At 45.7% G+C, this 25,050-nt stretch overlaps 1 protein-coding gene across 1 annotated transcript in view; it reads right to left on the minus strand.

Annotated features, from left to right (window-relative positions):
- ttc7b (tetratricopeptide repeat domain 7B) overlaps positions 1–18,552 on the minus strand; it is a 40,695-nt gene extending 22,143 nt beyond the window's left edge. The window contains exons 1-9 of the mRNA XM_084438849.1: positions 18,427–18,552; positions 17,054–17,208; positions 16,470–16,638; positions 9,745–9,878; positions 5,854–5,975; positions 2,673–2,751; positions 2,154–2,329; positions 555–618; positions 337–474 (exon numbers count right to left, since the gene is read on the minus strand). Coding sequence (XP_084294975.1) covers positions 337–474; positions 555–618; positions 2,154–2,329; positions 2,673–2,751; positions 5,854–5,975; positions 9,745–9,878; positions 16,470–16,638; positions 17,054–17,208; positions 18,427–18,547 — 1,158 coding nt within the window. The 5' untranslated portion in view covers positions 18,548–18,552. The remainder of the gene's footprint in view (positions 1–336; positions 475–554; positions 619–2,153; positions 2,330–2,672; positions 2,752–5,853; positions 5,976–9,744; positions 9,879–16,469; positions 16,639–17,053; positions 17,209–18,426) is intronic.
- Positions 18,553–25,050: the final 6,498 nt, after the last annotated feature.

Raw genomic sequence — 25,050 nt, forward strand, 5'->3', positions numbered from 1 at the left:
TTGCAGTTTTTGTAAGACTGTGTGTGTGTGTGTGTGTGTGTGTGTGTGTGTGTGTGTGTGTGTGTGTGTGTGCGTGTGTGCGTGCGCGTGCATGTGTGCGTGTGCCTAGTGAGAGTTACCAGAGGATCAGCTTCAAGCTCAATACGATCAGGGATCTACGCTGTTATCAGATCCCCCCCCCCCCCCCACCTCCCGGCTACAGAGACTGGCAGGTTTGTTCACCATGACAACGAGCCCAACGAGGCCTGATGGGTCCCTCAGATGTTCCCACGGATACCGAGGGGCAGCTGGGGGCTGAGGGGTGTGTGTGGTGTGTGTGTGTGTGTGTGTGTGTACCTCTGACAACATCTCGTACTGGCCCCGCCTCCCCAGCGCGATGGTCAGCAGGTCGTACACCACCGAGGCGCTCTGCAGACTGATGATGCGGTCGTTGTTGTGCTCTGGGATCCTACTGAGGACGGCGTCTCTGTTGGCCTAGGGCACACACCAGCTTCACTAATGACCTCTGATAAAAGGCGCACGCGTGTGTGTGTGCGTGTGCGTGTGTGTCTTACCATGGACTCACTGATGAGCAGCAGTAACAAGGCCTCCTCTGTGTTCTCCTGGGGACAGAACAGACTGAGGGAAGAGAGACACTTAGAAATAAATCACCACAAAACACTAGTGTTCCATCACCAACACACACCACCACAAAACACTAATGTTCCATCACCAACACACACCACCACAAAACACTAGAGTGTTCCATCACCAACACACACCAACACAAAACACTATAGTGTTCAATCACCAACATAAATCACAGCGTTTCATCACCAACCTGCTAGTGTATGTTTCACTACCAACATAACAGCTTTTCATTCATGATCAGCTGTCTTGGCTTCGTACCTGACAACCTCTTATCACTTAGTTGCACATTGTGCACACTGGTTTATTGCACTTAAAGGGGCATAGTCACACTTGCTCAAGTTAATATTATTTGGATTAAATGCTTAAATTTGTCTTTTAAAAATGGAAGACGTAATCGCGGAAAAAGTGTAAAAGGCCAAACCAGTCCAATGACATCACTGAACTGGTTTGTCCTTTTTTCTATGATTTCATTTAATATCAACTTAAACACAGTGTGACTATGCCCCTTTAAGTTTTCTTGATTTGACAAAGAAAATCATGGCCTCCTCTAAAAGATGGCTACCACGCGTCTCCTGCATTCCTTTGAAGCATTAGGGACTTTAAGCAACGACCGCTACGACGGGCCGCTACGGTGACCGGAAATGGATCAGTGCTCGATAGATAAACCTGCCTGCCGTAGCAGCTGATTCTACTATGGCAAAACCCCCTGTTTCATGTAGTGGCTACAACGTCTCGGAGACGCTTCGCCGTAGGGACCGGTCGGCTGTTTGCTTAACGATTTTGACCGCTACGGCGATAGCGTCATAGCAGATCTATTTCCGGCCACCGTAGCAGTCCTGAAAACCGTCGTTGCTTAAAGTCCCTATTGTCTGCGGTTGGCTGTGCATGTCTTCAGAAATGAACGCGCTACAAAATCGATGCTCGTCTACGCGTACATGCGTTGTTACCGCAGGCTTCAGGGGTGGAGACGAGCATACAGGCTGCGAGGTGTTCCCCAAAGGTACGTCTTCACCAATTTCATTAATGGCAGGAATGACTGCTCCGCTCGCAAACGCATTTTTCTCTCTCCCGTGATTTTTAATAATTACACTTTCATGTTAGTATATATGCAATCTTTTACCAATTTTATTTTATTTTCATTTTGCAAGATCTGACCTTGTCTATGTGCAGGGAAGTGTCGGTTGGATATGAGATTCATAGTTGTGAACGTCAATCACACCATCGTTTTGGGAAGAAATAGCAGTTGCTTGTGTGTGGCGATCAGCCCGCGCCGGGCGGAGACGTGTTTCAGGGACCCCGGTGGGTCTTTGGGGGCGGACGACAGGGAACCAAGCATGAGCCGTGCGCAGCGCGTGAGCCTTGACCAGACGGCGTGTTCTCAGTAACTGTCCTGCACCTGTCCTTGGCTGATAGTTTGTTTGTGATGAACATCTATTTTCCGACATTTGTGCCTGTCCAATGTTATGGGAAAAAATAGGACCCCATACACACACACAGACACACACACACACGCGCGTCCGTACTTCTCTCCAGAGTAGACCCGCGGCCGGCGACTGAGGGCGTAGTCTTTGGTGTGGGCAGAGCCTTGGCGAAGTGGGTCGTCCAATGGGGAGTGGTGGGGCGGGTCCTCCAGCGGGCTCCAGTAACTCTGCTCACACATGCCCCTCAAGAGGATCTCAGCTAGCTGTCTGGCAATGGTCTGGCGCACACACACACACACACAATTATTATACTAATCCAGTTCGCTGTCTGGCTATGGTCTGGTACACACACATACACACACAGAATTATTATACTAATCCAGCTAGCTGTCTGGCCATGGTCTGGTACACACACACACATATATAATCATTATATTAATACATGCCCTCACACACACACACACACACACACACACACACACACACACACACACACACACACACACACACACACACACACACACACACACACTTACAATTGTTATACTGTACTAATACATGACCTCTCTCTCTCTCATACACACACACACACACACACACACACACACACACTCCACCCACCATGCGTAGGTTCTGGGTAGTCCTGGTCTCCACAGCCCGTAGAATCTCCCGGAAGCGGCCCACTCCCCTGGTCAGGTTACTATGGCAACCACAAACATCAATATTACCGTCACAGGGAAAAACTGGTCATCTACCCATCTTCCATATATCTATCTACAGAGCTCTGTGCGTGTGTGTGTGTGTGTGTGGAGAAGAGTCTATACAGTAGGTGTAAACAGTCCTTTATGGATCAGACATTTGTGGATTTAAATAAATAATTTCAAGTGTGTGTATGTATGTGTGTGTGTGATCAGTGACAGGGAATCATGCCTGTACTGTATGAAAGTACTAGATATGCAGCGTTGAACATGAGAGACTGAATATTGCATCATCTGTTAACTGGCATCTCCAGCAGGACACACCTCCTCTCTATTTTGTCTCTCCTCTCCCTCTGTCTGTCCTCTACTCCCCTAATCCTCTCATCTCCTCTCCCTTCCTCTCCTATCCCTTCCTCCCTCTCCCTTCCTCCTCCTCTCTCTCCCTTCCTCCTCCTCTCTCTCCCTTCCTCCTCTCCTCGCTCCCTTCCTCCTCTCCCCCTTCCTTCCTCGCTCCCTTCCTTCCTCTCCCCCTTCCTTCCTCCTCTCCTCTCCTCTCTCTTCCTCCTCTCCCGTACTGTCTTCCCGACTCTCACAATTCTCTCGCCCCTCTCCCCACTCTCGTCATCCTCTCCTCTCATTTTGTGGAACAGATAGTTCTATTTTTCTACCCCCCCCCCACGCCTTCCAGTAGTTCTGCATGAGTCAGTATCAGCCAGCTCTCCATAGTAACCCACTGGGTCCTAGAGCCCATCCTCCAGCACCCCAGACTGGCCTTGCTCCACTGGGACCTGCTCCCATTTTGATGGATGCTGGAAGATTAGGAGCAGAACTCTAGGTATGTTGGGATGCTAGGGGTCAGTTCTGCATCCAACTCTGATTGGATCACAGCAGCACTGCACCCCTCTGTCACTGTCGCCCCCACCCCTCCCAGTACAGACTTCTAACGCCAGGTCCCGTCCCCCTGCCTGCCACACCCCCCGTCAGGGTTTTTATGACCCCCCAGCTCCACTTCAAAACCCATCACCTTGCACACTAGGGTGGTATGTGATGTCTATCCTTGCTCACAGCAGCTGAAATGAGCCAGTCCAGAACACAGCAGGTAGACTGACTATCACATCCAGGCAGCAGAGAAACCGACCAACTCTCTCTCTCTTCCTCCGTCTGCCTCTCCGCAGTCTCTCCAGGAGATGAGACATATCCCTCTTCAGGTCAGGCTCAACCTTGCTGAACATGTTCTACCTGTTGTAGTGAGTGCCATCTCCTATGCTGGGGCAGTATCAAGGCAGTGGACGCCAACTGGATGGAGAAGCTGATCAGGAGGGTGGGCTCTGTCCTGGGGCCCTGGGGGTCAGCCTGGCTCTGTCCTGGGGCCCTGGGGGTCAGCCTGGCTCTGTCCTGGGGCCCTGGGGGTCAGCCTGGCTCTGTCCTGGGGCCCTGGGGGTCAGCCTGGCTCTGTTCTTGGGCCTTGGGGGTCAGCCTGGCTCTGTCTTGGGGGTCAGCCTGGCTCTGTTCTGGGGGTCAGCCTGGCTCTGTCCTGGGGGTCAGCCTGGCTCTGTCCTGGGGGTCAGCCTGTACTCGGTAACAGTGGTGGTGGAAATTCTGGCCAAACTGCTGGCCATCATGGACAAGGTCTCCCACCCTCAACATGACACTCTGGGCAGACAGAGGAGCACCTTCAGTAACAGACTGATTCTACCACGGTACATTCACTTCATTCAAACTCTTGCACACCATGTTTGCACAATCTAGGCAGGGTCCAAAACTAACTTTTTGGTTTACCAGACAACTGGACAGATTTTTTACCAGCCATTGGCTAGTCAATCAATCAATCAACTTTTATTATGCAGACTCATGGTCCATTACAAAACACATACAACAAAAATTAAAGAAGGCAACAATACCAGTGTTTCCACATAGGTGACTGGTATCTCACCGCACTGAAAACAGGATTTGACAGCAGTAGTAAATTACTGACTCTGAATCTAGGCATGCTAAGGAACCTACCTACTACTATAGATTCAAGATTCTATAGACTAGTTTATTTGCTTTCTAGTACACTTGTATTGTACAAGAATGTCCGTGCCTGTGTTCCAGTACGTCTTTAGATGCTGTAACAGTGCAATTTCCCTCCCAGGGATCAATAAAGTACCTACTACTGCTACTACTACTACTCCAGACCCACAGTGGGCAGGCCTGCCCAGCTAACTCTTCATCTCAGGGTCATGGGTTCATGCCCCACAGTTGGTGAAGTGAAGCAGTGTGCCAGTGATGGGACAGGAAGCTCTTTTGGAGAAGGACAGGGGGCTGGGATGAGTTTATGAATAGTGTATTGATGGATAAGGGACTTGTTTGGGTACAGGGCCAAAAGTATGTTACTACTACTACTACTACTACTACTACGGTAGCTCCTCCAGCACTACAGCAGTCCTGTACTCCTGAGTCCTGTGGGAGCCAACAGCCAAGCACACAGTTAGTGCTAGACTATTCTAGTCAGGTAGCTTTGGAGATACCTACTATCTGGAAGACAAGGGGACCCTTGGAGCCCAGGGGTCGTTGCAGGTGGGGGAAGAGTGACAGTGTAACACACACATTGTTGGTTAGTGATAGTTAAGGATGACCCAACTTGTTCTTCAAACATTCAGACCCTCCCTCTCTCTCTCCCTCTCTCTCTCACGCACGCACGCACACACAAGGGCTGAACGATTTGGGGAAAATATATAATTGTGATTTTTCTGACAGATATTGCGATTTCGATTTACGATATAATTTAAGTCAAGCTTCAGTTCAATATTCACTGTGTTAACATGTGGTGGAGATGCTGGTCGGCAGCTACAAAGTATCTTGTAAATTGTTTTACATTACCTTTATTTTGAAATTCCTTGGCCAATTACTGGACATGAGTTTCATGAATCACTGCAGAAGAGCAGCTGGTCGCTATCCTAATTTTAAACTGCAAAAATGTCCAAACTCCAGACCCAGGCCCCGCCTCCCGTCGTCCCAAGCCCTGCCCCTCATCGCCCCAGGCCCCTCCCCCCGTCGTCCCAGGCCCCGCCCATCATCGCCCCAGGCCCTGCCCCCCATCGCCCCAGTCCCCGCACTCATACCCGTTTTTGAAGTGGATGACGTGCGCCCTCTGTAGTCCCGTCTCCAGGAAGAAGCCCAGCTCCTGCTCCTGCGCCGCCGGCCCGGGCTTGGGGCTGCGGTTCTGCATGCCTGCACTCAGGGCCTGCGGAGGGGACAGGACGTCAGCACGCACGTGTTTGTGTGTGTGTGTGTGTGTGTTTGCCTTTCAGACTCCTCTCTACTGACAACATGAATCTGGGAGTGCCTACAGGTTTCCCTACAATAGAGGAGAGGAAAGATGGTCGAGTGAGAAGAGGAGAAAGAGAGAAAGAGGAGAGAGGGAGGGGATAGAGAGAGGGAAAGAAGAGAGGAGAGGAGTGTCGGTGGGGATAAAGACGGAGGGTAGAGGGTGGAGGAGAGAGAGAGAAGTGGAGAAAGAGAGGGAGGGGGAAAGAGAGAGGGAAAGAGGGAGGGTAGAGAGAGACTGCAGAGAGACCTGTGTCTGGGTGATCAGAGACAGACGTGTGGATGATGCTGCAGGGACTTGGACCAGCGCCAGAACACACCAGGGTTTACTCACAACTGTAGTCTGTTTGCCTTGTTTCCATTCAGGGAGTAATACAGTTAGGTCCATAAATATTCGGACATTGACACAGTTTTTATCCTTTTGGCTCTGTACACCACCACAATGGATTTGAAATTAAACAAGTGCTTTAAGTGGTTTCAGCATCAATTTGATGGTATTTACCTCCAAATCAGGTGAACAGTGTAGGAATTACAAACAATTTTATATGTGGTCCCCCCCTTTTTAAGGGACCAAAAGTAATTGGACAGTTGGCTGCTCAGCTGTGCCATGGCCAATTGTGTGTTATTCCTTCGTTATTTCATTTTCAAGGAGCAGATAAAAGGTCTAGAGTTAATTTCAAGTGTGGTACTTTGGAATCTGCTGCTGTCAACTCTCGATATGAAATACAAAGAGCTGTCACTATCAGTAAAGCAAGCAATCATTAAGCTGAAAAATCAAAACAAACCCATCAGAGAGATAACAAAAACATTAGGTGCGGCCAATCAACTCTTTGGTACATTCTTAAAAAAAAAGAACACACTGGTGAGCTCAGCAACACCAAAAGACCCGGAAGACTACGGAAAACAACTGTGGTGGATGACAGAAGAATTATTTCCCTGGTGAAGAAAGACCCCTCCGCAACAGTTGGCCAGATCAAGAACTCTCCCCAGGAGGCGTTTCTGTGTCAAAGACAACAATCAAGAGAAGACTTCTCCAGAGTAAATACAGAGGGTTCACCACAAGATGGAAACCAAAACAGGAAGACCAGATTAGAGTTTGCCAAAACGCATCTAAAAACCCTGTACAGTTCTGGAACAACATCCTATGGACAGATGAGACAAAGATGAACTTGATGAATGATGAGAAGAGAAGAGTATGGAGAAGGGAAGGAACTGCTCATGATCCAAAGCATACCACCTCATCAGTGAAGGACGGTGGTGGTAGTGTTATGGTGTGGGCATGTATGGCTGCCAATGGAACAGGTTCCCCTGTATTTATTGATGATGTGAATGTTGACAAAAGCAGCAGGATGAATTCTGAAGGCAATATTATCTTCTCATATTCAGCCAAATTCCTCAGAACCCAATGGAAGGAACTTCACAGTCCAGATGGACAATGACCCGAAGCATACTGCAAAAGCAACCAAAGAGTTTTTCAAGGCAAAGAAGTGGAATGTTCGTCAATGGCCAAGTCAATCACCTGACTTGAATCCAACTGAGCATACATTTCACTTGCTGAAGAAAAGACTGAAGGGAAACCGCCCAAAGAACAAGCAGTAACTGAAGACAGTTGCAGTAGAGGCCTGGTAGAGCATCACCAGGGATGAAACCTGGCATCTGGTGATGTCTATGGGCTCCAGACTTCAGGCTGTCATTGACTGCAAAGGATTTGCAACCAAATATTAAATAAATGATTTATGATTATGTTCCAATTAACTTTAGGTCCCTTAAAGAGGGGGGTACCACATATATGATGTGTTGTAATTCCTACACCTGATTTGGATGTAAACATCCTCAAATTAAAGCTGAAAGTCTGCACCTAAAGCACATATTGAATGTTTCATTTAAAAGCCATTGTGGTGGTGTACAGAGCCAAAATGGTAAAATTGTGGACCTAACTGTGTGTTGCACTTGGACCTTGGTTCGATTTGTGTTCACATGGCAAAACAAACAAACTACAGGTCTGGATACGCCCTAAACGCCACACGATTGCAAACTGTTTAGTGACGGGTCAGAAAGTTTACAGGAAGTTTTGGTTTTACTGTAAACCGTTTTTCCCAGTTTCTCTCACTAGTGTGTGTGTGTGTGTGTGTACGGGAGCTTTTGCTGCAAGTCTCTGGTTGATGTTCCAGTGGAATACGAACAACGCACTCAATTTGAGTGTGTATCAAGGCTCCGGCTGGAAAATAATAGTGTTGATAAATCAAATCGAAAGACGCAGTAGGAGGTTAGCCAACTAGCTGAATATGCTAAACAGAATGTGTACGTCTGGTAACCATGCAGTGTTCAGTTTTATGCTAATGTTTGCGACAACACAGGCTACAGTGAGTGAGTTGGATCTGTTTGTTGAGGGTCAGTCGCATTCTCACGGTAAACGAACCGTGGATCGAGTGCTCCAGGTTTTCGGAACAATGAGCTGGGTGTGAATACATCCTAAACTAGCAGAGCCAGCCTCGCTCCATCACTATGACAAAGACACTAACGGGGGGCTCACACGCTTGCGTTTGATGCGTCAACTTTGACGGATGCCATTCACTTTCAATGGCTGCAGCCGAATGGCATTCTGGTTCCGTTGTTGTCCCGGTGCGTTGCGTTGCCTGCATTGCTAGCGTCGAAAGTTAAAACATTTTCAACTTTCAGATGCGTTGCCGGAGCTGCCGACCAATCAGATGTCTTGACGGAGAAAGACGTCATCGCAAGGCGGGATTTTCACATTTTTCGATACCAAGATGGAGGACAATCGCTGTTTGAATTGTTTGTTTTCAGGATAGGATGTACCCAATACCTGCGGGCACCACGTTCACGTTGCCTCAACCACAATGCATAAACGATCGCCACACGTTCGACCAGATTAGCATCCATGACAGCACTAAACGACAAGCCGGGTGGGTTTTCAAAATAGTGCGCGCTAGCAGGTTCGGAGAATCTACTGGTTGTTGCGAGCGCAGTTTTGGACAATGTGATTGGTTGTTGTTGCGTGCGGCAGCGAAAGTGAATGGCATCCGTCAATGTTGACGCATCAAACGCAAGCGTGTGAGCCCCCCGTAACACCGGGCTCACACGCTTGCGTTTGATGCGTGTCCGTCAACGTATGGCGGAAGGCGTGTCTGCCGCACGCAACAACAACGAATCACATTGTCCGAAACTGCGCTCGCAACAGCCAGTAGATTCTCCGAACCTGCTAGCGCACACTATTTTGAAAACCCACCCGGCTTTTCGTTTAGTGCTGTCATGGATGCTAATCTGGTCGAACGTGTGGCGATCGTCTATGCATTGTGGTTGAGGCAACGTGAACGTGGTGCCCGCAGGTATTGGGTACATCCTATCCTGCAAACAAACAGTGATTATCCTCCATCTTGGTATCGAAAAATGTGAAAATCCCGCCTTGCGATGACGTCTTTCTCCGTCAAGACATCTGATTGGTCGGCAGCTCCGGCAACGCATCTGAAAGTTGAAAAATTTTTCAACTTTCGACTCTAGCAACGCAGGCAACGCACCGGGACAACAACAGAACCAGAATGCCATTCGGCTGCAGCCATTGAAAGTGACTGGCATCCGTCAATGTTGATGCATCAAACGCAAGCGTGTGAGCGCCCCGTAAGACTACAGCTATATGCGTGCGCACACACACAAGCACACACACATACCTTCTCTACTTCCTGCAGGTAAAGCAGAGCGATGTCACCTGACTTCTCGTAGCAGGTGATGATCTCCTGGTCACGGTCCACATTCCGATTTGACAGAGACGGAGAGGCATCCGGAACCTTCTCCAAGCACAGACCTAGAAAGAGAGACAGAGATAGAAAGAGGGAGAGATAGAGAGAGAGACAGAGAGATGGAGGGAAAGATGGAAAGAGAGACAGAGAGGTGGAGAGGGACGAAGAGATGGGGGAAAGAGATGGAGACAGAGAGGGATGGAGAGAGAGGGAGGTAGAGATAGAGACAAAGAGATGGAGAGAGGGATGGAGAGATGGAGAGACAGAGATAGAAGAGAGAGAAAGACAGAGAAAATAGGGGATTACTGAAGAGACATTTTTCTATTCTACAACATGGCCTTCATAGAAGTGTTCCGAAAAAGTCCTGCTAAGACGTTGTGGGTCTAGGATCTACGAGTAGCCCAGTAGCCCTCAGCCTCCCTAACCCGTAGCTTAGTACAAGACCGTACACCCATCTGTGCATGTACTCTCTGGCCTGGCTATTGTCAACCCCCCAGACTAGCTAATCCTCCTCCAGGTGCTCCTCTCATTTCCAGCTCAGCCTGGTGGCTCCGTGGCCAGGGGAAGCTGATCCTCCCGGGCTCCAGACCGCATGACTCACAGGAGGAAGTCACAGCTCCCAGGCACACATGAATGTTTAATATCAGACACTGGCTGTCTGTAATTTTGTTAGTCGAATCAGATTTGGCTGTTCAAACCAGAGATTCGACAATTCGTTCCTATTTTTTTCCCCCATATGTATGTCTAGACTAAGGGGAGACTGCAGTTGTCAGGATAGCTGTTAAACTTTAAACTCAAACTCAGCACAATAAAAGATGCCTATTTTTCTTGCTAAACATGAATCATCTAGCCCACATTGTCCATCTGCTTCAGATGCCCCCATCTTTTTATGCAGTGTTTCCCAATTCCCAAAGCCTACATTAGCGTTGGGCGATTTGACGATAGTCTCCTCAACTGCACATTTGAAAGCGTGGGCAAATAGGCTCATGCATTGGGCAGCAGCCAACAAGGAAATGTTTTGGCTGTCACTGAAGCATTTTCACAGACGTTAGAGCTCAATCTTTCGTATCTCAAGCTCTCATATCTTAGTTAATACAAGAAGATTGATCTAGGACAGCATTTTTTGTTGTAATATTCCGTTCGGGAAATGCCCGTGATTGCTGGCACATAGTAGGCTAGGCTCATAGCGGAGGGGAGAGGGGTTCCCTGCCTTCTTCCTTCTGCAATATCAGTCTTAAGTCTTCTTTTACTGCACAACAAATAGCTACGGAAATAGCCTAGGTCTAAAACAAATGATTGGCCTGTCCTATATAAATCCCAAACCAGGTGATGTGGTCTTAGCTGACCAGCGCATCTTGACAGTGGAGCAAAAAAAACGAATTTTCGACCTAAAGAATCTGATGATTCGACTTGTTGATATGAATTGTTAGAGTTGGTTCTCAACGCTGTTCTCGCGACTATCTTGAATATAGAAATCACCAGATTGGTAGATGGAGATCTCTGATTGTCTGGTATGGCGAGACTAGGAGGATACCGAGTACCTGAGTGAAGGACAGGTCAATTTAGATTAAGAGAATATATGATCCTTTTTCACAGAGGCATTTTTTGACAGCAAGATCCTGGCTCTCGGCCCCCGAAAACTGGTTCAACTGTGGCCTTACTACTTTGCTGGTCTGGAACGGAGCCACTGACATCAGGGGCTCAGAGATTATCCTGAGCTGTACCCTCAACTGTTGAAATTTTGCCTCTACGTCTGTTACTGTAACTTTATTTTGTCTTAAATACGTTTTCAGATGAGAAAGTAATTCCCAATTTGTGGTCAATTTATCCAACAAAACCCTGCAATGATTATGCAATGATGCAGTCAGTGTGCCCATTAGAACAAATCCAGCACAAGATGGCTACTGCGGGGACAGAAACACTGAACAAATAAACAAGTTGTAAAACGATTTGGGGGACAATAGTTTACTAGTTTACTTTATTGTTGTGTTAACAGCTGGAAAACATGTTCACAAAAACCAAACTTGTTCGTTCATCTGAAGTTATAAACTGGAACCATCATTCGTGACTGGATGGCTGATATTTGTAACAATTACATTTGGGAACACTAGCTAGCATAACCAGTTTGGTAAATGGATATGTTGCACAGCAAACAAGCAGAACAGTATCATTCGTAGCCAAAGGCACCACAGACAAGGATTCCCAGTTGAGTTGGTTTATTCTTATAACAGACAAAGCGCAATCACTGATACTGCTCTGAAACTTGTATCTAAACAGTCATGTTACTGTATGCTACCACACACAGCTTGGTACTTGTCTAACTTAGCTAGATAAGCATAGCAACATAGCTATATGCTGTGGAATAGCTGTTATACTTGAAGCTGGCACTAGCTGCCGAGATGTGAAGTGGCTCTCTGGGCTGTGGAAAAGCAAACCATTCGCAAGTTGCACCAACTGCGAACTGGCACTGTCATAACAAATACTGTCCGGTTGCCAAAGAAATGTGTACGAGTGATGTAATCGGACTCCCGTTGCTATACCAACGTGACGTGGCTTTTATGACATCCCATTCTAAATTCATAGGCATTAATATGGAGTTGGTCCCCCCTTTGTAGATATAACAGGTTCCACTCTCCTGGGGTACTTCAATTTAGTTGGATAAATTGACCAATACTTTTGTCCATATAGCGTATGTTTTGCCTCAAAAGCACCATTGGTTACTGGGCTATCTTAAAAATGTGAAGTTTGCGTACATAGAAACTAAATCTGTTCATGGATTCCTCCCCCCCAGCAGATATCTTAGTTACAACAAGATTGAGCTAGCCAGGCAGTTTTGTGTTTATATGTCTGGTATTTTTTCATGTTGGGAAATCCCACAGTCTCTAGAAAGCTTTAGCTTCAGTCTGCTCCATGTCTAGCTCCATTTTTAAGCTCAGTAATCAATGGAGAGTAGAGTTGAGAGGAGAATAACAGAGTCGATTTGAAGGGAGGAGAGAGAACAGAGGAGATGAGAGTAGAGAGTAGAGTACAGAGGAGATGAGAGAGTAGAATACAGAGGACAGAGTAAAGTACAGAGGAGATGAGAGAGTAGAGTACAGAGGAGATTGTAGAGTAAAGAAGAGATGATTGTAGAGTACAGAGGAGAGAGTACAGTATGGAGGGGAGTAGAGTACAGAGGAGAGAGTACAGAGATGAGAGTAGAGTACAGAGGAGGAGAGGGTGGGTCTGGCCTTGGGTGCTAACCTTGAGATGACTGCGTCATACCCAGTGTGTGTGTGTGTGTGTGTGTGTGTGTGTGTTAGTTAAACAGACTTGTATACACACACACACACACACATACACACAGTTATGGAACTCTATCTGCAGTTTCCAGACCCCTTTTCAGACAACAGATGAATAATACATAATGGCCTTAATAACTGATCATTTATTGATGTTTGTGGTCTCTGGAATTACAGAGAAACAGGTCAGCCATGTCTCGCTCTAGTAGGCCCATTCACTGGAGCCACTCACCCAGATTATCTCAGCATTTACCCGGCAACTAGACCTCACTGGCTGACACACCCTGCTACCTCCTTCACACACAGTCACACACACACGCAGACACAGACAAACATACAGACCGCGTGCACACACACACACACACACACACACACACACACACACACACACACACACACACACACACACACACACACACACACACACACACACACACACACACACACAGGGACAGGGACAGAGACAGACAGACAGACAGACAGACAGACAGACAGACAGACAGACAGACAGACAGACAGACAGACAGACAGACAGACAGACAGACAGACAGACAGACAGACAGAAAAAAGATAAAAATGTTCGGTGGAGTTAAAGTGATGCCGGATGGCCAGAGCGTAATAATCTGTTAAGCCGAAACTGCTTGCCAGCTAGCTGTCCGAAACCTCGTGTCTGTGTTCTACATATTCTATACAAATTCAAATGGACAGGGAATCTCATTCTACTCATGTTCAGTCTGTTTTATGACTGACTAGTGTGGCCTAAGGATCCCAGTGTCTAGGATGACATCCCAAGACTATAAGCCTACTTGCTTCACCTATCTATCAAGTAACCGAAAAATACTTGTACTCCAGTACCTTTTAAAGAGCTAAAAGAAAGAGTCATGTCTTGGACTAGTACTAATCATCTGAATCAGCAGTACTTTTACTTCCAGGAATGCTTCTGTACTTTTTTCCACCTGTGCTTGTTGTGTGTGTTCAGGATAGTCCACTTATGTCTTTAGGGCTGGTGTTGTCTGACTCAACGGATGTAGGTTTTGGCAATAAACCTTGTCATTCGTTGTCACACTGCCCAATCAGTGGCGAGACTGGCGACGCAAATTAATCTGATTCAGGCCGAGAGATTCTCTCGACACCAATCAGATTCGATCCAGACTATTTTGCAAGAGCACCGTCGCTGCATCCGGGGCTGTCACGCCCAAGACGACTGTGATTGGTTTAAAGAAATACTACGTTTTATCCACCCCTATTGCAGAATGGTAATATGTCCAGCCAGACCTGTCTCCGGCACTGGCACAGCGTAAATGAAGTGTGGAGATAGGTCTGGCTATGCGAGACTAGGGCTGGTATGACAGGGTTACTCTTCATCTTATCACAGTCAAAATTGCCTCCGATTTCCACTAACCTACAACTAGCAAAGCAAGATTGATTTGGATATTCAAATAGTGATTATCTAACAAATGCTCATTCCTTGTCTAGACGTGGGCCAGATCTGGGGATTCATCTCCTCCAAAAGCGAGTGCTTTTTCAAAGTTCCTGTGGTGTGTGTGTGTGCGTGTATGAGGACTAGGTACTGTAGGGTTCTGGATGGCCCACATCACTAATTAATCTACCTGAGGCACCCTCTTCCCAAGCCTAATGGGCTGCTGTGTTCCTCTACACTCAGAGGTGCCCCCCAACACACACACACACACACACACACACACACACACACACTGCACTCCATTAGAGTTCCCATTACTAATTAAAGAGCATTCAAGTCTTAAGTCATCCCATCACCATCCTCCTCCCTCCACATAAACACACATACAGTAGGAGTCTCCAGTACTCTGTCCTGCTCTTCTGCAGAGAGGGCCTGTGTGTGTGTGTGTGTGTGTGTGTGTGTGTGTGTGTGTGTACGAGAGAGAACAAAAGTGAACCTCTAGCACCATCCTGTGGACAGCAGCAGTAATGCAGGGGCTATGGAGTCAGGCTGCAACATCAGCTCTCATCTCAAACACATGACTTTCTACTTCCTGTCAACTCTACAGTCACAACCTGAGAGAGAGAGAGAGAGAGAGAGAGAGAGAGAGAGAGAGAGAGAGATCTAACGCTATGTTCACACAGGCTTTCCGAAGCGCAGCACAGCGCAAGCGCGAAGCATGCACGCGCGCACAGGAGCGTTGTTCACACCAGAAGCGCATTTCTCCGCGCTCGTCAGAGATTTTGAACTGAACTTGTGTTGCGACTTGTTGACAGTGGATAGAAATAGAAAATACCTGGCTCTCCAATGGCCTTGGCAATGACATCCCAAAGCTTCAATTTTTTGTTGGTGTCTTTGTAGAGCATGTGCTGGGGATCATACAACTCCCTATATTTTTCCACTTCGAGGATTAACTTGATGTCGTCAATCATCTTCAAAAATTGCACTAGTGTCGTTGGGGTTCGTCTCTCTCTAATGTGTTTGGTCACCCCAACCCCACCCCCACCCCCAGCTCCTCTCTCTCATTTAAATTCAAAGGTGCTTTATTGGCATCGAAAGCTTACAGGCTACATTGTCAAAGCAAGTGTGAATCCTAAACAACGAATACGTAGGCTAGTATATTACTATAGTATATAATTACAGATTTCGGCTACTGAAATCAAATCTTTACTTGACAGACAAAAGATAGGCGTGGAAATCACAGTTTGAAAGCCTCTTCTTAATTGCTATCTACTTGAGAAATGACAAATATATATAAAAAATCGATTAATCGATTCTGAATCGATTCTGAATCAAATGATTCAGAATCGATTCATGAATCCCAAAATCGATCTTTTATTTAATGAATGAATGAATGAATAAATGAAGGAATGATTAGTTCATTAATTAATTCAATGATTCATTAATTTTTTGAAATCAGTATCGATACCCAGCCCTAGAATTGATGTGTTGCATAACTTGGCAGTCATGTAATTAAGGTTACAGATAAAAAAAGAAGGTTTTAGTAACACTAACCGAATCAAATCATGATAAACGATTCTGAACCTTGTGAATCTTGAAATTCGAATCGATACCCAGCCCTATATGTTTGTGTCTACATTATATACAAACTGGATGGCCAATGCCTTGTAGAAATAGGTTTTATTTGAAAGAAAAAAAATAAAAAGCCCTTTTCCCCTGTCCGACATTTGCAAATTTGCTTGCATTCAGTCGCGGCTCGTGCAAAAATAGACCAGAAGCGTAAACTATCCCCTGCAGCGCACGAGCCGGTCGAGGAACTTCACTACGTGATGCTGCCGGTGTGAACAGTCACGTTGGTTAACATGGGCGCCAAAAGGAAACGGGCTGCGCTGATGCTTCCGGTGTGAACTCGGCATTAGTGAGTGAGTGTGAGTGTGTGTGCGTGCGTGCGTTACCTTTGGTGGCATAGGCCTCAGCGATGATGGAGAGGCGGTATACAGGGGCCCCCACCAGCTGCATGTCGTCCAGGGTAACCTTGTTGTACTGGCTGAGGGCCTCTCTGTAGTCTCCCTCCACATAGCTGAGCTTCCCCATCAGCAAGCTGGCTTCCTGGAGATAGTCTGGCTGGAGAGGGGGAGGAGAGGAGGGGGGGGAGGAGGAGATGAGGGGATGAGGAGAGGAGATGAGGGGATGAGAGAAGGGGAAGTAAAGGAGAGGAGGGGGTGAGGGGAGGAGACGAGAGGGTGAGGGGAGGAGAGGAGGGGATGGAGAGGAGGGGGTGAGAGGAGGGGGTAGAGGAGGAGAGGAGGGGATGAGGGAAGCAGAAAAGGGGATGAGATGAGGAAGGGTAGAGGACAGGAGAGATAGAAAGCAGAGGAAAGAAAACATTAATCTGTCACAACACTGGCGTATGCTGAGATAGTTCTAAAGAGACTGTCAGACCAGTAAATTGATCATCCAGCGACTACTAGCTACTGCTGAATAAGGTTTGGTTTTCCCCCCATCATGCACCAGTGCAGCGTGTCGACTCGCCACCTACCTTGAGGTTCCCACGGTCGAGCGCGGCGGTCAGGTGTTTGCGGACCTCCACCAGGCGGGGCCTGTGGCCACGGGGGCTGGCCCCCTGCTTCAGAGGATTCTCCTTCAGGTACTGCTGTAGCTTGGCCTCCCCCAGGAGGAGCTCTCCAAGGTCATCTACACATGCACGCACGCACAAACACACGCACACAGACACACATACACACACAGACCGACAGAAAGGCGACATTAGATCTGGTGAATGCAGGCCTACATTACTGTGTATGGCCCAAGTTGTTGAGTTACAATGGGAGATATGGACGCAGCTAGGTGTAGGTATACACTGTAGGTACCGCATTTGTAATGTGCTCCCCATCCAGTTGTTACACTGGCCCGGAGCGCCATTCACACACCAATGGCGGCAGCTGCCATGCAAGGCGCTTGCCTGCTCATTGCCTGCTCCCAATTTCTTGCCCAAGGACACTTCGACAGGTAGTCAGGAGGAGCCGGGATTCGAACCACTGACCCTACGATCACTGAACGACCCGCTCTACCTCCTGAGCTATACCGCCGCCTAAACTAAACTATAGCTTAGTAGGCAACTCTTTCAGATTCCTCGCCTCTTCATACAGTCTCTGCTGTGAGTATTCATTCAGGGCCAGAAGCTGATTACTGCAGGGCCTTATCTATAAAGATTTACCCTGATGCTTTAGCCTGCTCGAGCCTTCAATGTCTTGCTTTGTTGGATCTGAACGTGACTCGTAATCCAGCGGTAATACCGTTTAGCTCAGGTTTAACTGGGCACCTTGGGGGACCAAGGAGGCGCGACTCAAGTCAACAACAAGCATCGCGTGATGTGATCTAACTCGTCTAACGTTACCTGTAACGTAGCGTTAACTAGCCGGGCTACTGACATGCACGACATCCTCCTCCTGATTGATGAAGGAAACGTCCGTGCAGGGATAACGTTAGCTAGATAACTTTTTCAGTGTGGCTATTAACTAAAGCTAGCTACCCGTTTAAAACAGTTAACCTACGAGTCATTCTCAAAACATTCTGACAGCTGAGCTTACTCAGAGTCTCTGAAATTTCAGAAAACTGTCAAAACAGGAACTAGGAAGTGAATTTGGATCAGATTACATCAAAAGCGCCACGTTCACTTGTGTAAAAATACTTTAAAAGGACGGTTTGATGTCCATTATCAGTTTGAGAATGTAACCCTCTAGAAACGGCCACCACGGTGACGAGATACTGCGGGGAATGCGTCCAGGTTCGCCGGCTGACGTGGTCAGGAAAGACCGCGGATTCACTGCATCTGTCCAGGCCTCTCCGTCGCTGAATGAACCGCCACACAGCGACAACGCAAACCGACCCTCGTATCTACGTTTCTCTTACCGTTGGATATGAGTTTAGCGGAGAGTTGTCGTACCAACTCCGGTATCTTGTCCCACAGCCCCTCGGAGCGGCATCTTTCTATCTCCGTCTCGAGTCGTGACCCGGCCTTCCTCGCCGTCATCTTCGGGCTCGAGGACCAAAACACCACAAGTGGGGCACGCGCCACGCAGATCAGCTGCGGCACGAGCACGGCACGGAACAACAAGGCACCGGGTGGGAAACATCAACCCCTACCGACACAACTCGTTTTCTCTTCCTGCCCCCAATTCAAATTAATTCCAATTTGAACTAGAAAAGGTAAATTTTCTTTAGAAAATGTGTGTGCTTCCTGTGTGAATTCAATTCAATCTTTATTTCAGACTCACCAGCGGGTCCATATCAACATAAAATACAACAATCCACAAAACATACAATAATACAGTATAAAAATATAGAACCATGTAAGTCTATCTGCCCATATCCTCTTTCGCCAGTGTTTTCTGAGCCTGGACGTAAACCGAGAACAGCTTCTTCTAGGGTTGGTTAAAGCCAACCTGATGCTGTTCTCTGACCCATCCAACCGACACATAAAATTATACATCGAATGTCGAAAAAGTGCTTCAAATGTAGGGACACTAGAGGACACAAACAGTTGGCTGGCACTATGCCATCTAGGGATCTGAAGCAGCAGCCTCATAGCATCATTGTAGGCCACCTCTGCATACTACTCTTCTTGTAACAACACCAGAGATAAGCTGTATACAGAGGTGTGCAGAAAGCTCTAAATAGTGAGCATTTTACTTGTACCGAGCACATGCTGAACTTACGTAGCAATATATTGGCATGCGCATATAATGTGTGTCATTCAAGTCCTCAGTAAAGAAATGGCCAAGGTATTTTAGTTCCTGGCATGTCATGAGAGGAATATCACTTAAGTGAAAAACATGAAAGACTTATTTCTTATCTTCTCTACTTCTATCATGACATTACTCTTCTTAGCATTGTATTTTATGTCAAATACTTCGCCGTAGGCCCACTGTGAGCACACCTTCAGTAATTGCTGCAACCCAGCACTGTATGGACTAAAAATTACTAGGTCATCTGCATAATGACAGATTCACCAACAAGACAGCCCGACTTGCAGATATTCAGGTGCTTAGATAGATCATCCATATATACATTAAAAAGGATAGGAGACAAGATCCCACCTTGGCGAACACCATTGCTAACTTTAAATGGGGCTGATATAACATTACCCCATTTAATCTGATGGGCATACCAGAACACCAATATTCTGACAATGTATTTAGGAACACCAACACCTCTAACGAGCAGTTTTTGAAATAATTTTTTATGATTGATCCTGTCAAAGGCCTTGGATGGATCAATAAAAACAGTGGAGTTTTGGCTTCTATATTTAGCTATTACTGTATCTCATTTAGAGCGTATGCTATAGGCTGTATTCTCTGCTTGCCATGTGTTTGACGGGGCTCATGGTACATATCAGTGCCATGCTTTCTCTTAAAGCCAAACTGATTGTCAGTGGTGAGAACAAACATTTCTAAGTTAGCAAGATTCTTGTCCTTAATGACAGGTACTACCAACACAGACGTGATAGAATCAGGAAGGATCCCATGAACCATGAGCCCCGTCAAACACATGGCAAGCAGAGAATACAGCCTATAGCATTCTTTAGATGTTCAGAGGTGATACAATCTATACCACAAGCCTTGTTATTATCTAACATCATAATGGCATCAAAGACATCCTCAGACTTAAAGGAGTAGTAAAGGGAAAATGCATGTTTAGCCCTGTTTTAAGGTTATGATCATATACAATGGTTCAGATCAAAACGTTGACAAAACTAGCACTTTTGAGAACTTCTGATAATTGCTCTACCACCGTTTTGGTCATACAATGGATGTGGATGGGCACCTTGAAAAATCATTCAAAAAACATGTTAAACTCTCAATTTCAAAGACAAGAAACTCACAGAGGTGTTAGTTGGCGTTCTGACATATAATTCACCATAAAGTAAGATTGTAGTTCATCTTGAAAGGCTTTTTTAAATATTTAGCATAGAACTATTTAGTCGCAGCACATACGTGTGTAAACTTCCGCAAACTAGGTAGCCTAGCCAAATAAACAATAACAATAGCTACAGTAAGTAGTTCCCTTCCTGAATCCCCTCTGCGGATTGATCTACGCATCTACAACGGTCGCTTCAATACAAGTCAATGGATTTCATAAAATGATCAATAAAACCCTACAGGATTCATACTTTGCGGCGAATTTGATGTCAGAACACCAACGGACACCAATTACCCCCTCAGTGAGCTTCTTGTCTTTGAAAGCGAGAGTTTAAGATGTCTTTGAATGATTTTTCAAGGTGCCCACCCACATCCATTGTATGACCTAAACGGTAGAGCAATTATCAGACTTTCTCAAAAGTGCTAGTTTTGTCAACGTTTTGATCTGAACCATTGTATATGATCATAAGTAACCTTAAAACAGGGCTAAACATGCATTTTCCCTTTACTACTCCTTTAACTATCGTGCTTTCAGAGAGATCAACATTTTCAACTGCCATGTTATTGCTCTTAACACAGTTGAATAGGTTGCAGTAATGCTCATGCCACCCCTCAGCTATTTTGTCTGGGCCACATGTACCCTCAATGTTGGATGGTAGAGAGCTTTTACAATTATTCATAATCCTGACCTCTTTCCAGAAGTCATAATGGTTATTATTCTGCAGCTTTCTAGCAAGTGAGTCGGCTCTCATTGTATTCTCCTTTCTTTTGATGAACCGGAGAGCAAAGCGTTTAAATGCTTCTCTGGCTGCAACATGTTGTTCTGCCACAAAATCATTCCATCCAGGTTTAACATTATACACCTTGTTATTCTGATTATGAAATGGCTTACTAGAAGCATTAAGAGCTAACACAATATTGTCATACATGGCACATAGTTCAATGTCATAATGAGGATTTTTACAGTTCATATTAAAACACATCAGAGCATCCATAGGCAGTTTAATATTACTTAAGGAAGCTAAAATTCTGTACATGCCAATTTGGTTGGTATGTAAGACAATGGGGACAAATATGGGCAGCAGGTCCATCTGTTCCTGTCATTTCCCCCCTCTGACACAGGAGTGGAGGCATGTATTGCTGCGTGCTTGGCTGACATTTCGGAGAGTGGGCAGTTCATTCCACCACCACAGGGCCATGGAGTGGCAACCAAATGCCTCGAGGCAGTGTCCATGTCACCTGGTAGAAGCGACCCGTTAGGTAGGATGCAAACAGGGAGAGCGCAGAGCTTGTGACACCTTTGAGGGTGGAGAGGACAATCAGTCCATGAGTATCAAGACAGAGGAGAGAGAGTTGCTCTCGTGGCGTGAAGTGAGTGTCACTGCAAGGAGGGCCTAGGATTACGCAAAAACTAACAGGCCGCTTTTCATGACATTCAGTGGAGGGGTGTAGCATGGGCCAATTTAGAACCCATCCAATTTTGGAGTGGATCTGAATCACAGGGTGGGTCCACGAGCCGCCCAAACATGGCCGGCCATTCACCTCCATTCATTTTTTGGACTTGGGGAGCGAAAAATTCCCCCCATTCATTGTCAATAAGGGGAATTGAAATGGCCGTACAGTATCTCGACATGGGAAGGTCACAGAGACATGGGGTTTGGAATGACATAAAGCTCTCAACCTACTGAATGCAGCAATACCAAACATGTCCTGCTCACACGCATGTGCATACGCACAGAGACACAACATGCATTCATGGGCAGAGGTCTGTGCTCTCTGGGCACCATTTCTAGTATTTGCACTGTCATGTCTTTGCACTGTCCTGTCCGGCATCCTGTTCTATGTCATCTGCCTTAACACTAGTCAAATTCCTAGTAGCCTATGTGTGTACCATTACTGTACCTAGTATATGTGTAGCTTTAGTTGTGTTGCGTGTATCTTAAGATGTTTTTAATTTGTATTTTCAGTTTTTATATATTTTTTTATTCTATTTTACATTATCTTTTAATTTTTAATTATTTTAATTGTATTGTTTCTTAGAAATCTGTTCTCACTGTCTTTACATGATTTATGTTTTTATCCATCTCTTTTTATGCAAAGCAGTATGTGCTACATTTATTTGTATGAATGGTGCTATATAAATAAAATTACATTGGCATAGCCTATAAATGGCAAATAAAACATCTTGAATCTTAAAGACTGGTGGGGGACCAGGAGGTTGTTCTGGTGGAGATACAAAGACAGCTGGACAGGATGTTCAAGTGTTTTTGATAGAAAGGATAGAAGGGAAAGTGGGCTATAGTTTTTGACATCAGAGGGGTCACGTGATGGAGAAGGGGGAGGTCAAGATCTCAGCACTGTTCCATGTTCACTACCTACACTTTCTCTGCTCCTTTCCCCATAGAGACTCTATAAAACTATAGCCTCAAACCAGCTAAAAGACACTCCCCAAGCTATACACTGCACCCGGACCCAGCTATTACCTGGAGTGTTACGAACAGAGAAAATCAATCACACGTCCAGCTTGAAAATCCATCACACGTCCAGCTGGTTCCATTACTGGAACTCAGTCACGATTACCATGGGGCTTAATCTGATTAGTATGTAAATGTTTGGGCACAGCGCCATCTAGTGTTTAATAAAGTGTCTCTGCAGCTCTATTTCATACGTCAAACGTTGTATTAACTTCTATGAGTATTGATTATTTACCTATAGATCCTCAATCCTCAATCCAGGAGTGCAGTGTGATCAGAGTCTGTTTGTGCTCTCTCTCTCTTTCTCTCTCTCTCCCCATCTCTCTCTCCTCCAGGTAATTTGCTATCCAGCAGATTCCTCTTCAATCAATCAATCAATCAAAGCTTTATTTGTATAGCGCATTTCATACCCAGAGGCAACACAATGCGCTTTACAGAGAACAAGGGAGGTGGGCATACGACCCACTCTCTACATATTCCAGAGGGAAGCAAAAAAACAGTAACAAAAACAGTCTTCATGGTTGTCTTGGAAAACAAGTGAGAGCAGCTCCGCCCCCAGTGGTTACCATAGAGCCAATAGAGATCATGTATATCCTTACTTCACATATCAGGTGACATCAAGGAGTGTGAATGTGATAGGTATACTGTAGGTATGAGGTGTGTTAACTGGCATGTTCTGGTCAGTGAAGAGTTTGTGCAGATTCTCTGGTCTTTATTGGGTGTGTATAACAGGACATGTAACTGTGATCTGATGTCAAGTGTTGGCTGGATGGATGGATGGATAGATAGATACTTTATTGATCACCCTAGGGTGAGATTTGGTGAAATTTCTATGGATCACCCTAGGGGGAGATCAGAGATTTGGTGAAATTTGGCTTCATGTGTAATTTAAGCTCTGAAAACTTTCTTTTGTAGAGGTTGAGTTTTATTAAAAGGGTTGCCACCACATGCAAACCTGGTGATTGCCATCTATGGCTTCTCAGTAGCTCAACAAGATCAAGGTGTCTAAGGTTGTGAATTCAAGCCCTGAGTGATGCAGAATAAACATGCTAATGCCTACTCAGACATTGTTCTGTGGATTTGAGACACGTTTTTACAGATATATATTTTTAACTCTCCTGTCTTCTTCCTCTTACTACTTCTTCTTCTTCATCCTCAAAATACCCGTCCCCGACCCAGTGCTGCGCAGCAGCCATCATGAGTTTTGAATTTGAATAACAAGAACTTAATTTGAATTGTGAGGACTAATATGGTTTCAGACCAAATTAATTATATTTCTGCAGAGGCCATGTGCGCCTTCATCTCGCGGTGCTTGGAGATCTCCTGCAGCAGACGGTTGGAGCACGTTCGAGCTGACAGCTGACAGTGATCGGTGCTGATAGGAGACTGCCTTCTTTGACACCAGCGATTGAAAGTAGGTCGTGTAATTTGACGGGAAACGTTACCCTATAATAGTTTAAATATAAATCCTGTACAAAGTTATGTTTTATTATGTTTATCAACATTTCAACGACAAGTGAGCTAATCTTTTCAACTCTAACCTTAGCTAGCTAACTAGCTAACGGTAGCTATTTTTTCTTGTTCGGTTCGGTTGCTTGCATGTGCTGCCACGTTGTGCCACATGACGTTAGAGCTAATTAGCCTCTAAACATTGGCTAGCTAAAGCTTAGTTCCCATAATGGAACCGTTAGCTATGGTAACTTGTAACAACCCTGACTTTACTCTAGTTGTAGCACCAAACAGAAATGTTCACGCATCTTCAAAGGTCGCTAACGTTATTATTTCTAAAATAACGTTAATGTTACCTTTATTATTTCCTAAAAGAAAAACTGCAACTTTAACATAACATTAGTCAGTGTTTGAAATTGGCTAGCTAACCTTTGAAAGAATGTGCAGTGGACCAGCGTCCCCACGCGGATTTGGTTTTTGAATTAGCGTTTGAGGATTTAGTTTTTGAATTAGCGTTGGTCGTAGTCTTTTCATTCAGGGCTTGACATTAAGCTTTTTCATGTACTTGTCCTTCGGACAAGTGAACATATATAAGTGATATATCTTTTACTTGTCCGGTCCAAATACAATGTTTTTGAAAAAGCAATATACGTCAGTGCAAATAAACAAATAACAATTTTCAATTAAGACTG

Source organism: Borostomias antarcticus (assembly GCF_949987555.1).
Source record: "Borostomias antarcticus genome assembly, chromosome: 5".
In the NCBI taxonomy this organism is placed as follows: Eukaryota; Metazoa; Chordata; class Actinopteri; order Stomiiformes; family Stomiidae; genus Borostomias; species Borostomias antarcticus.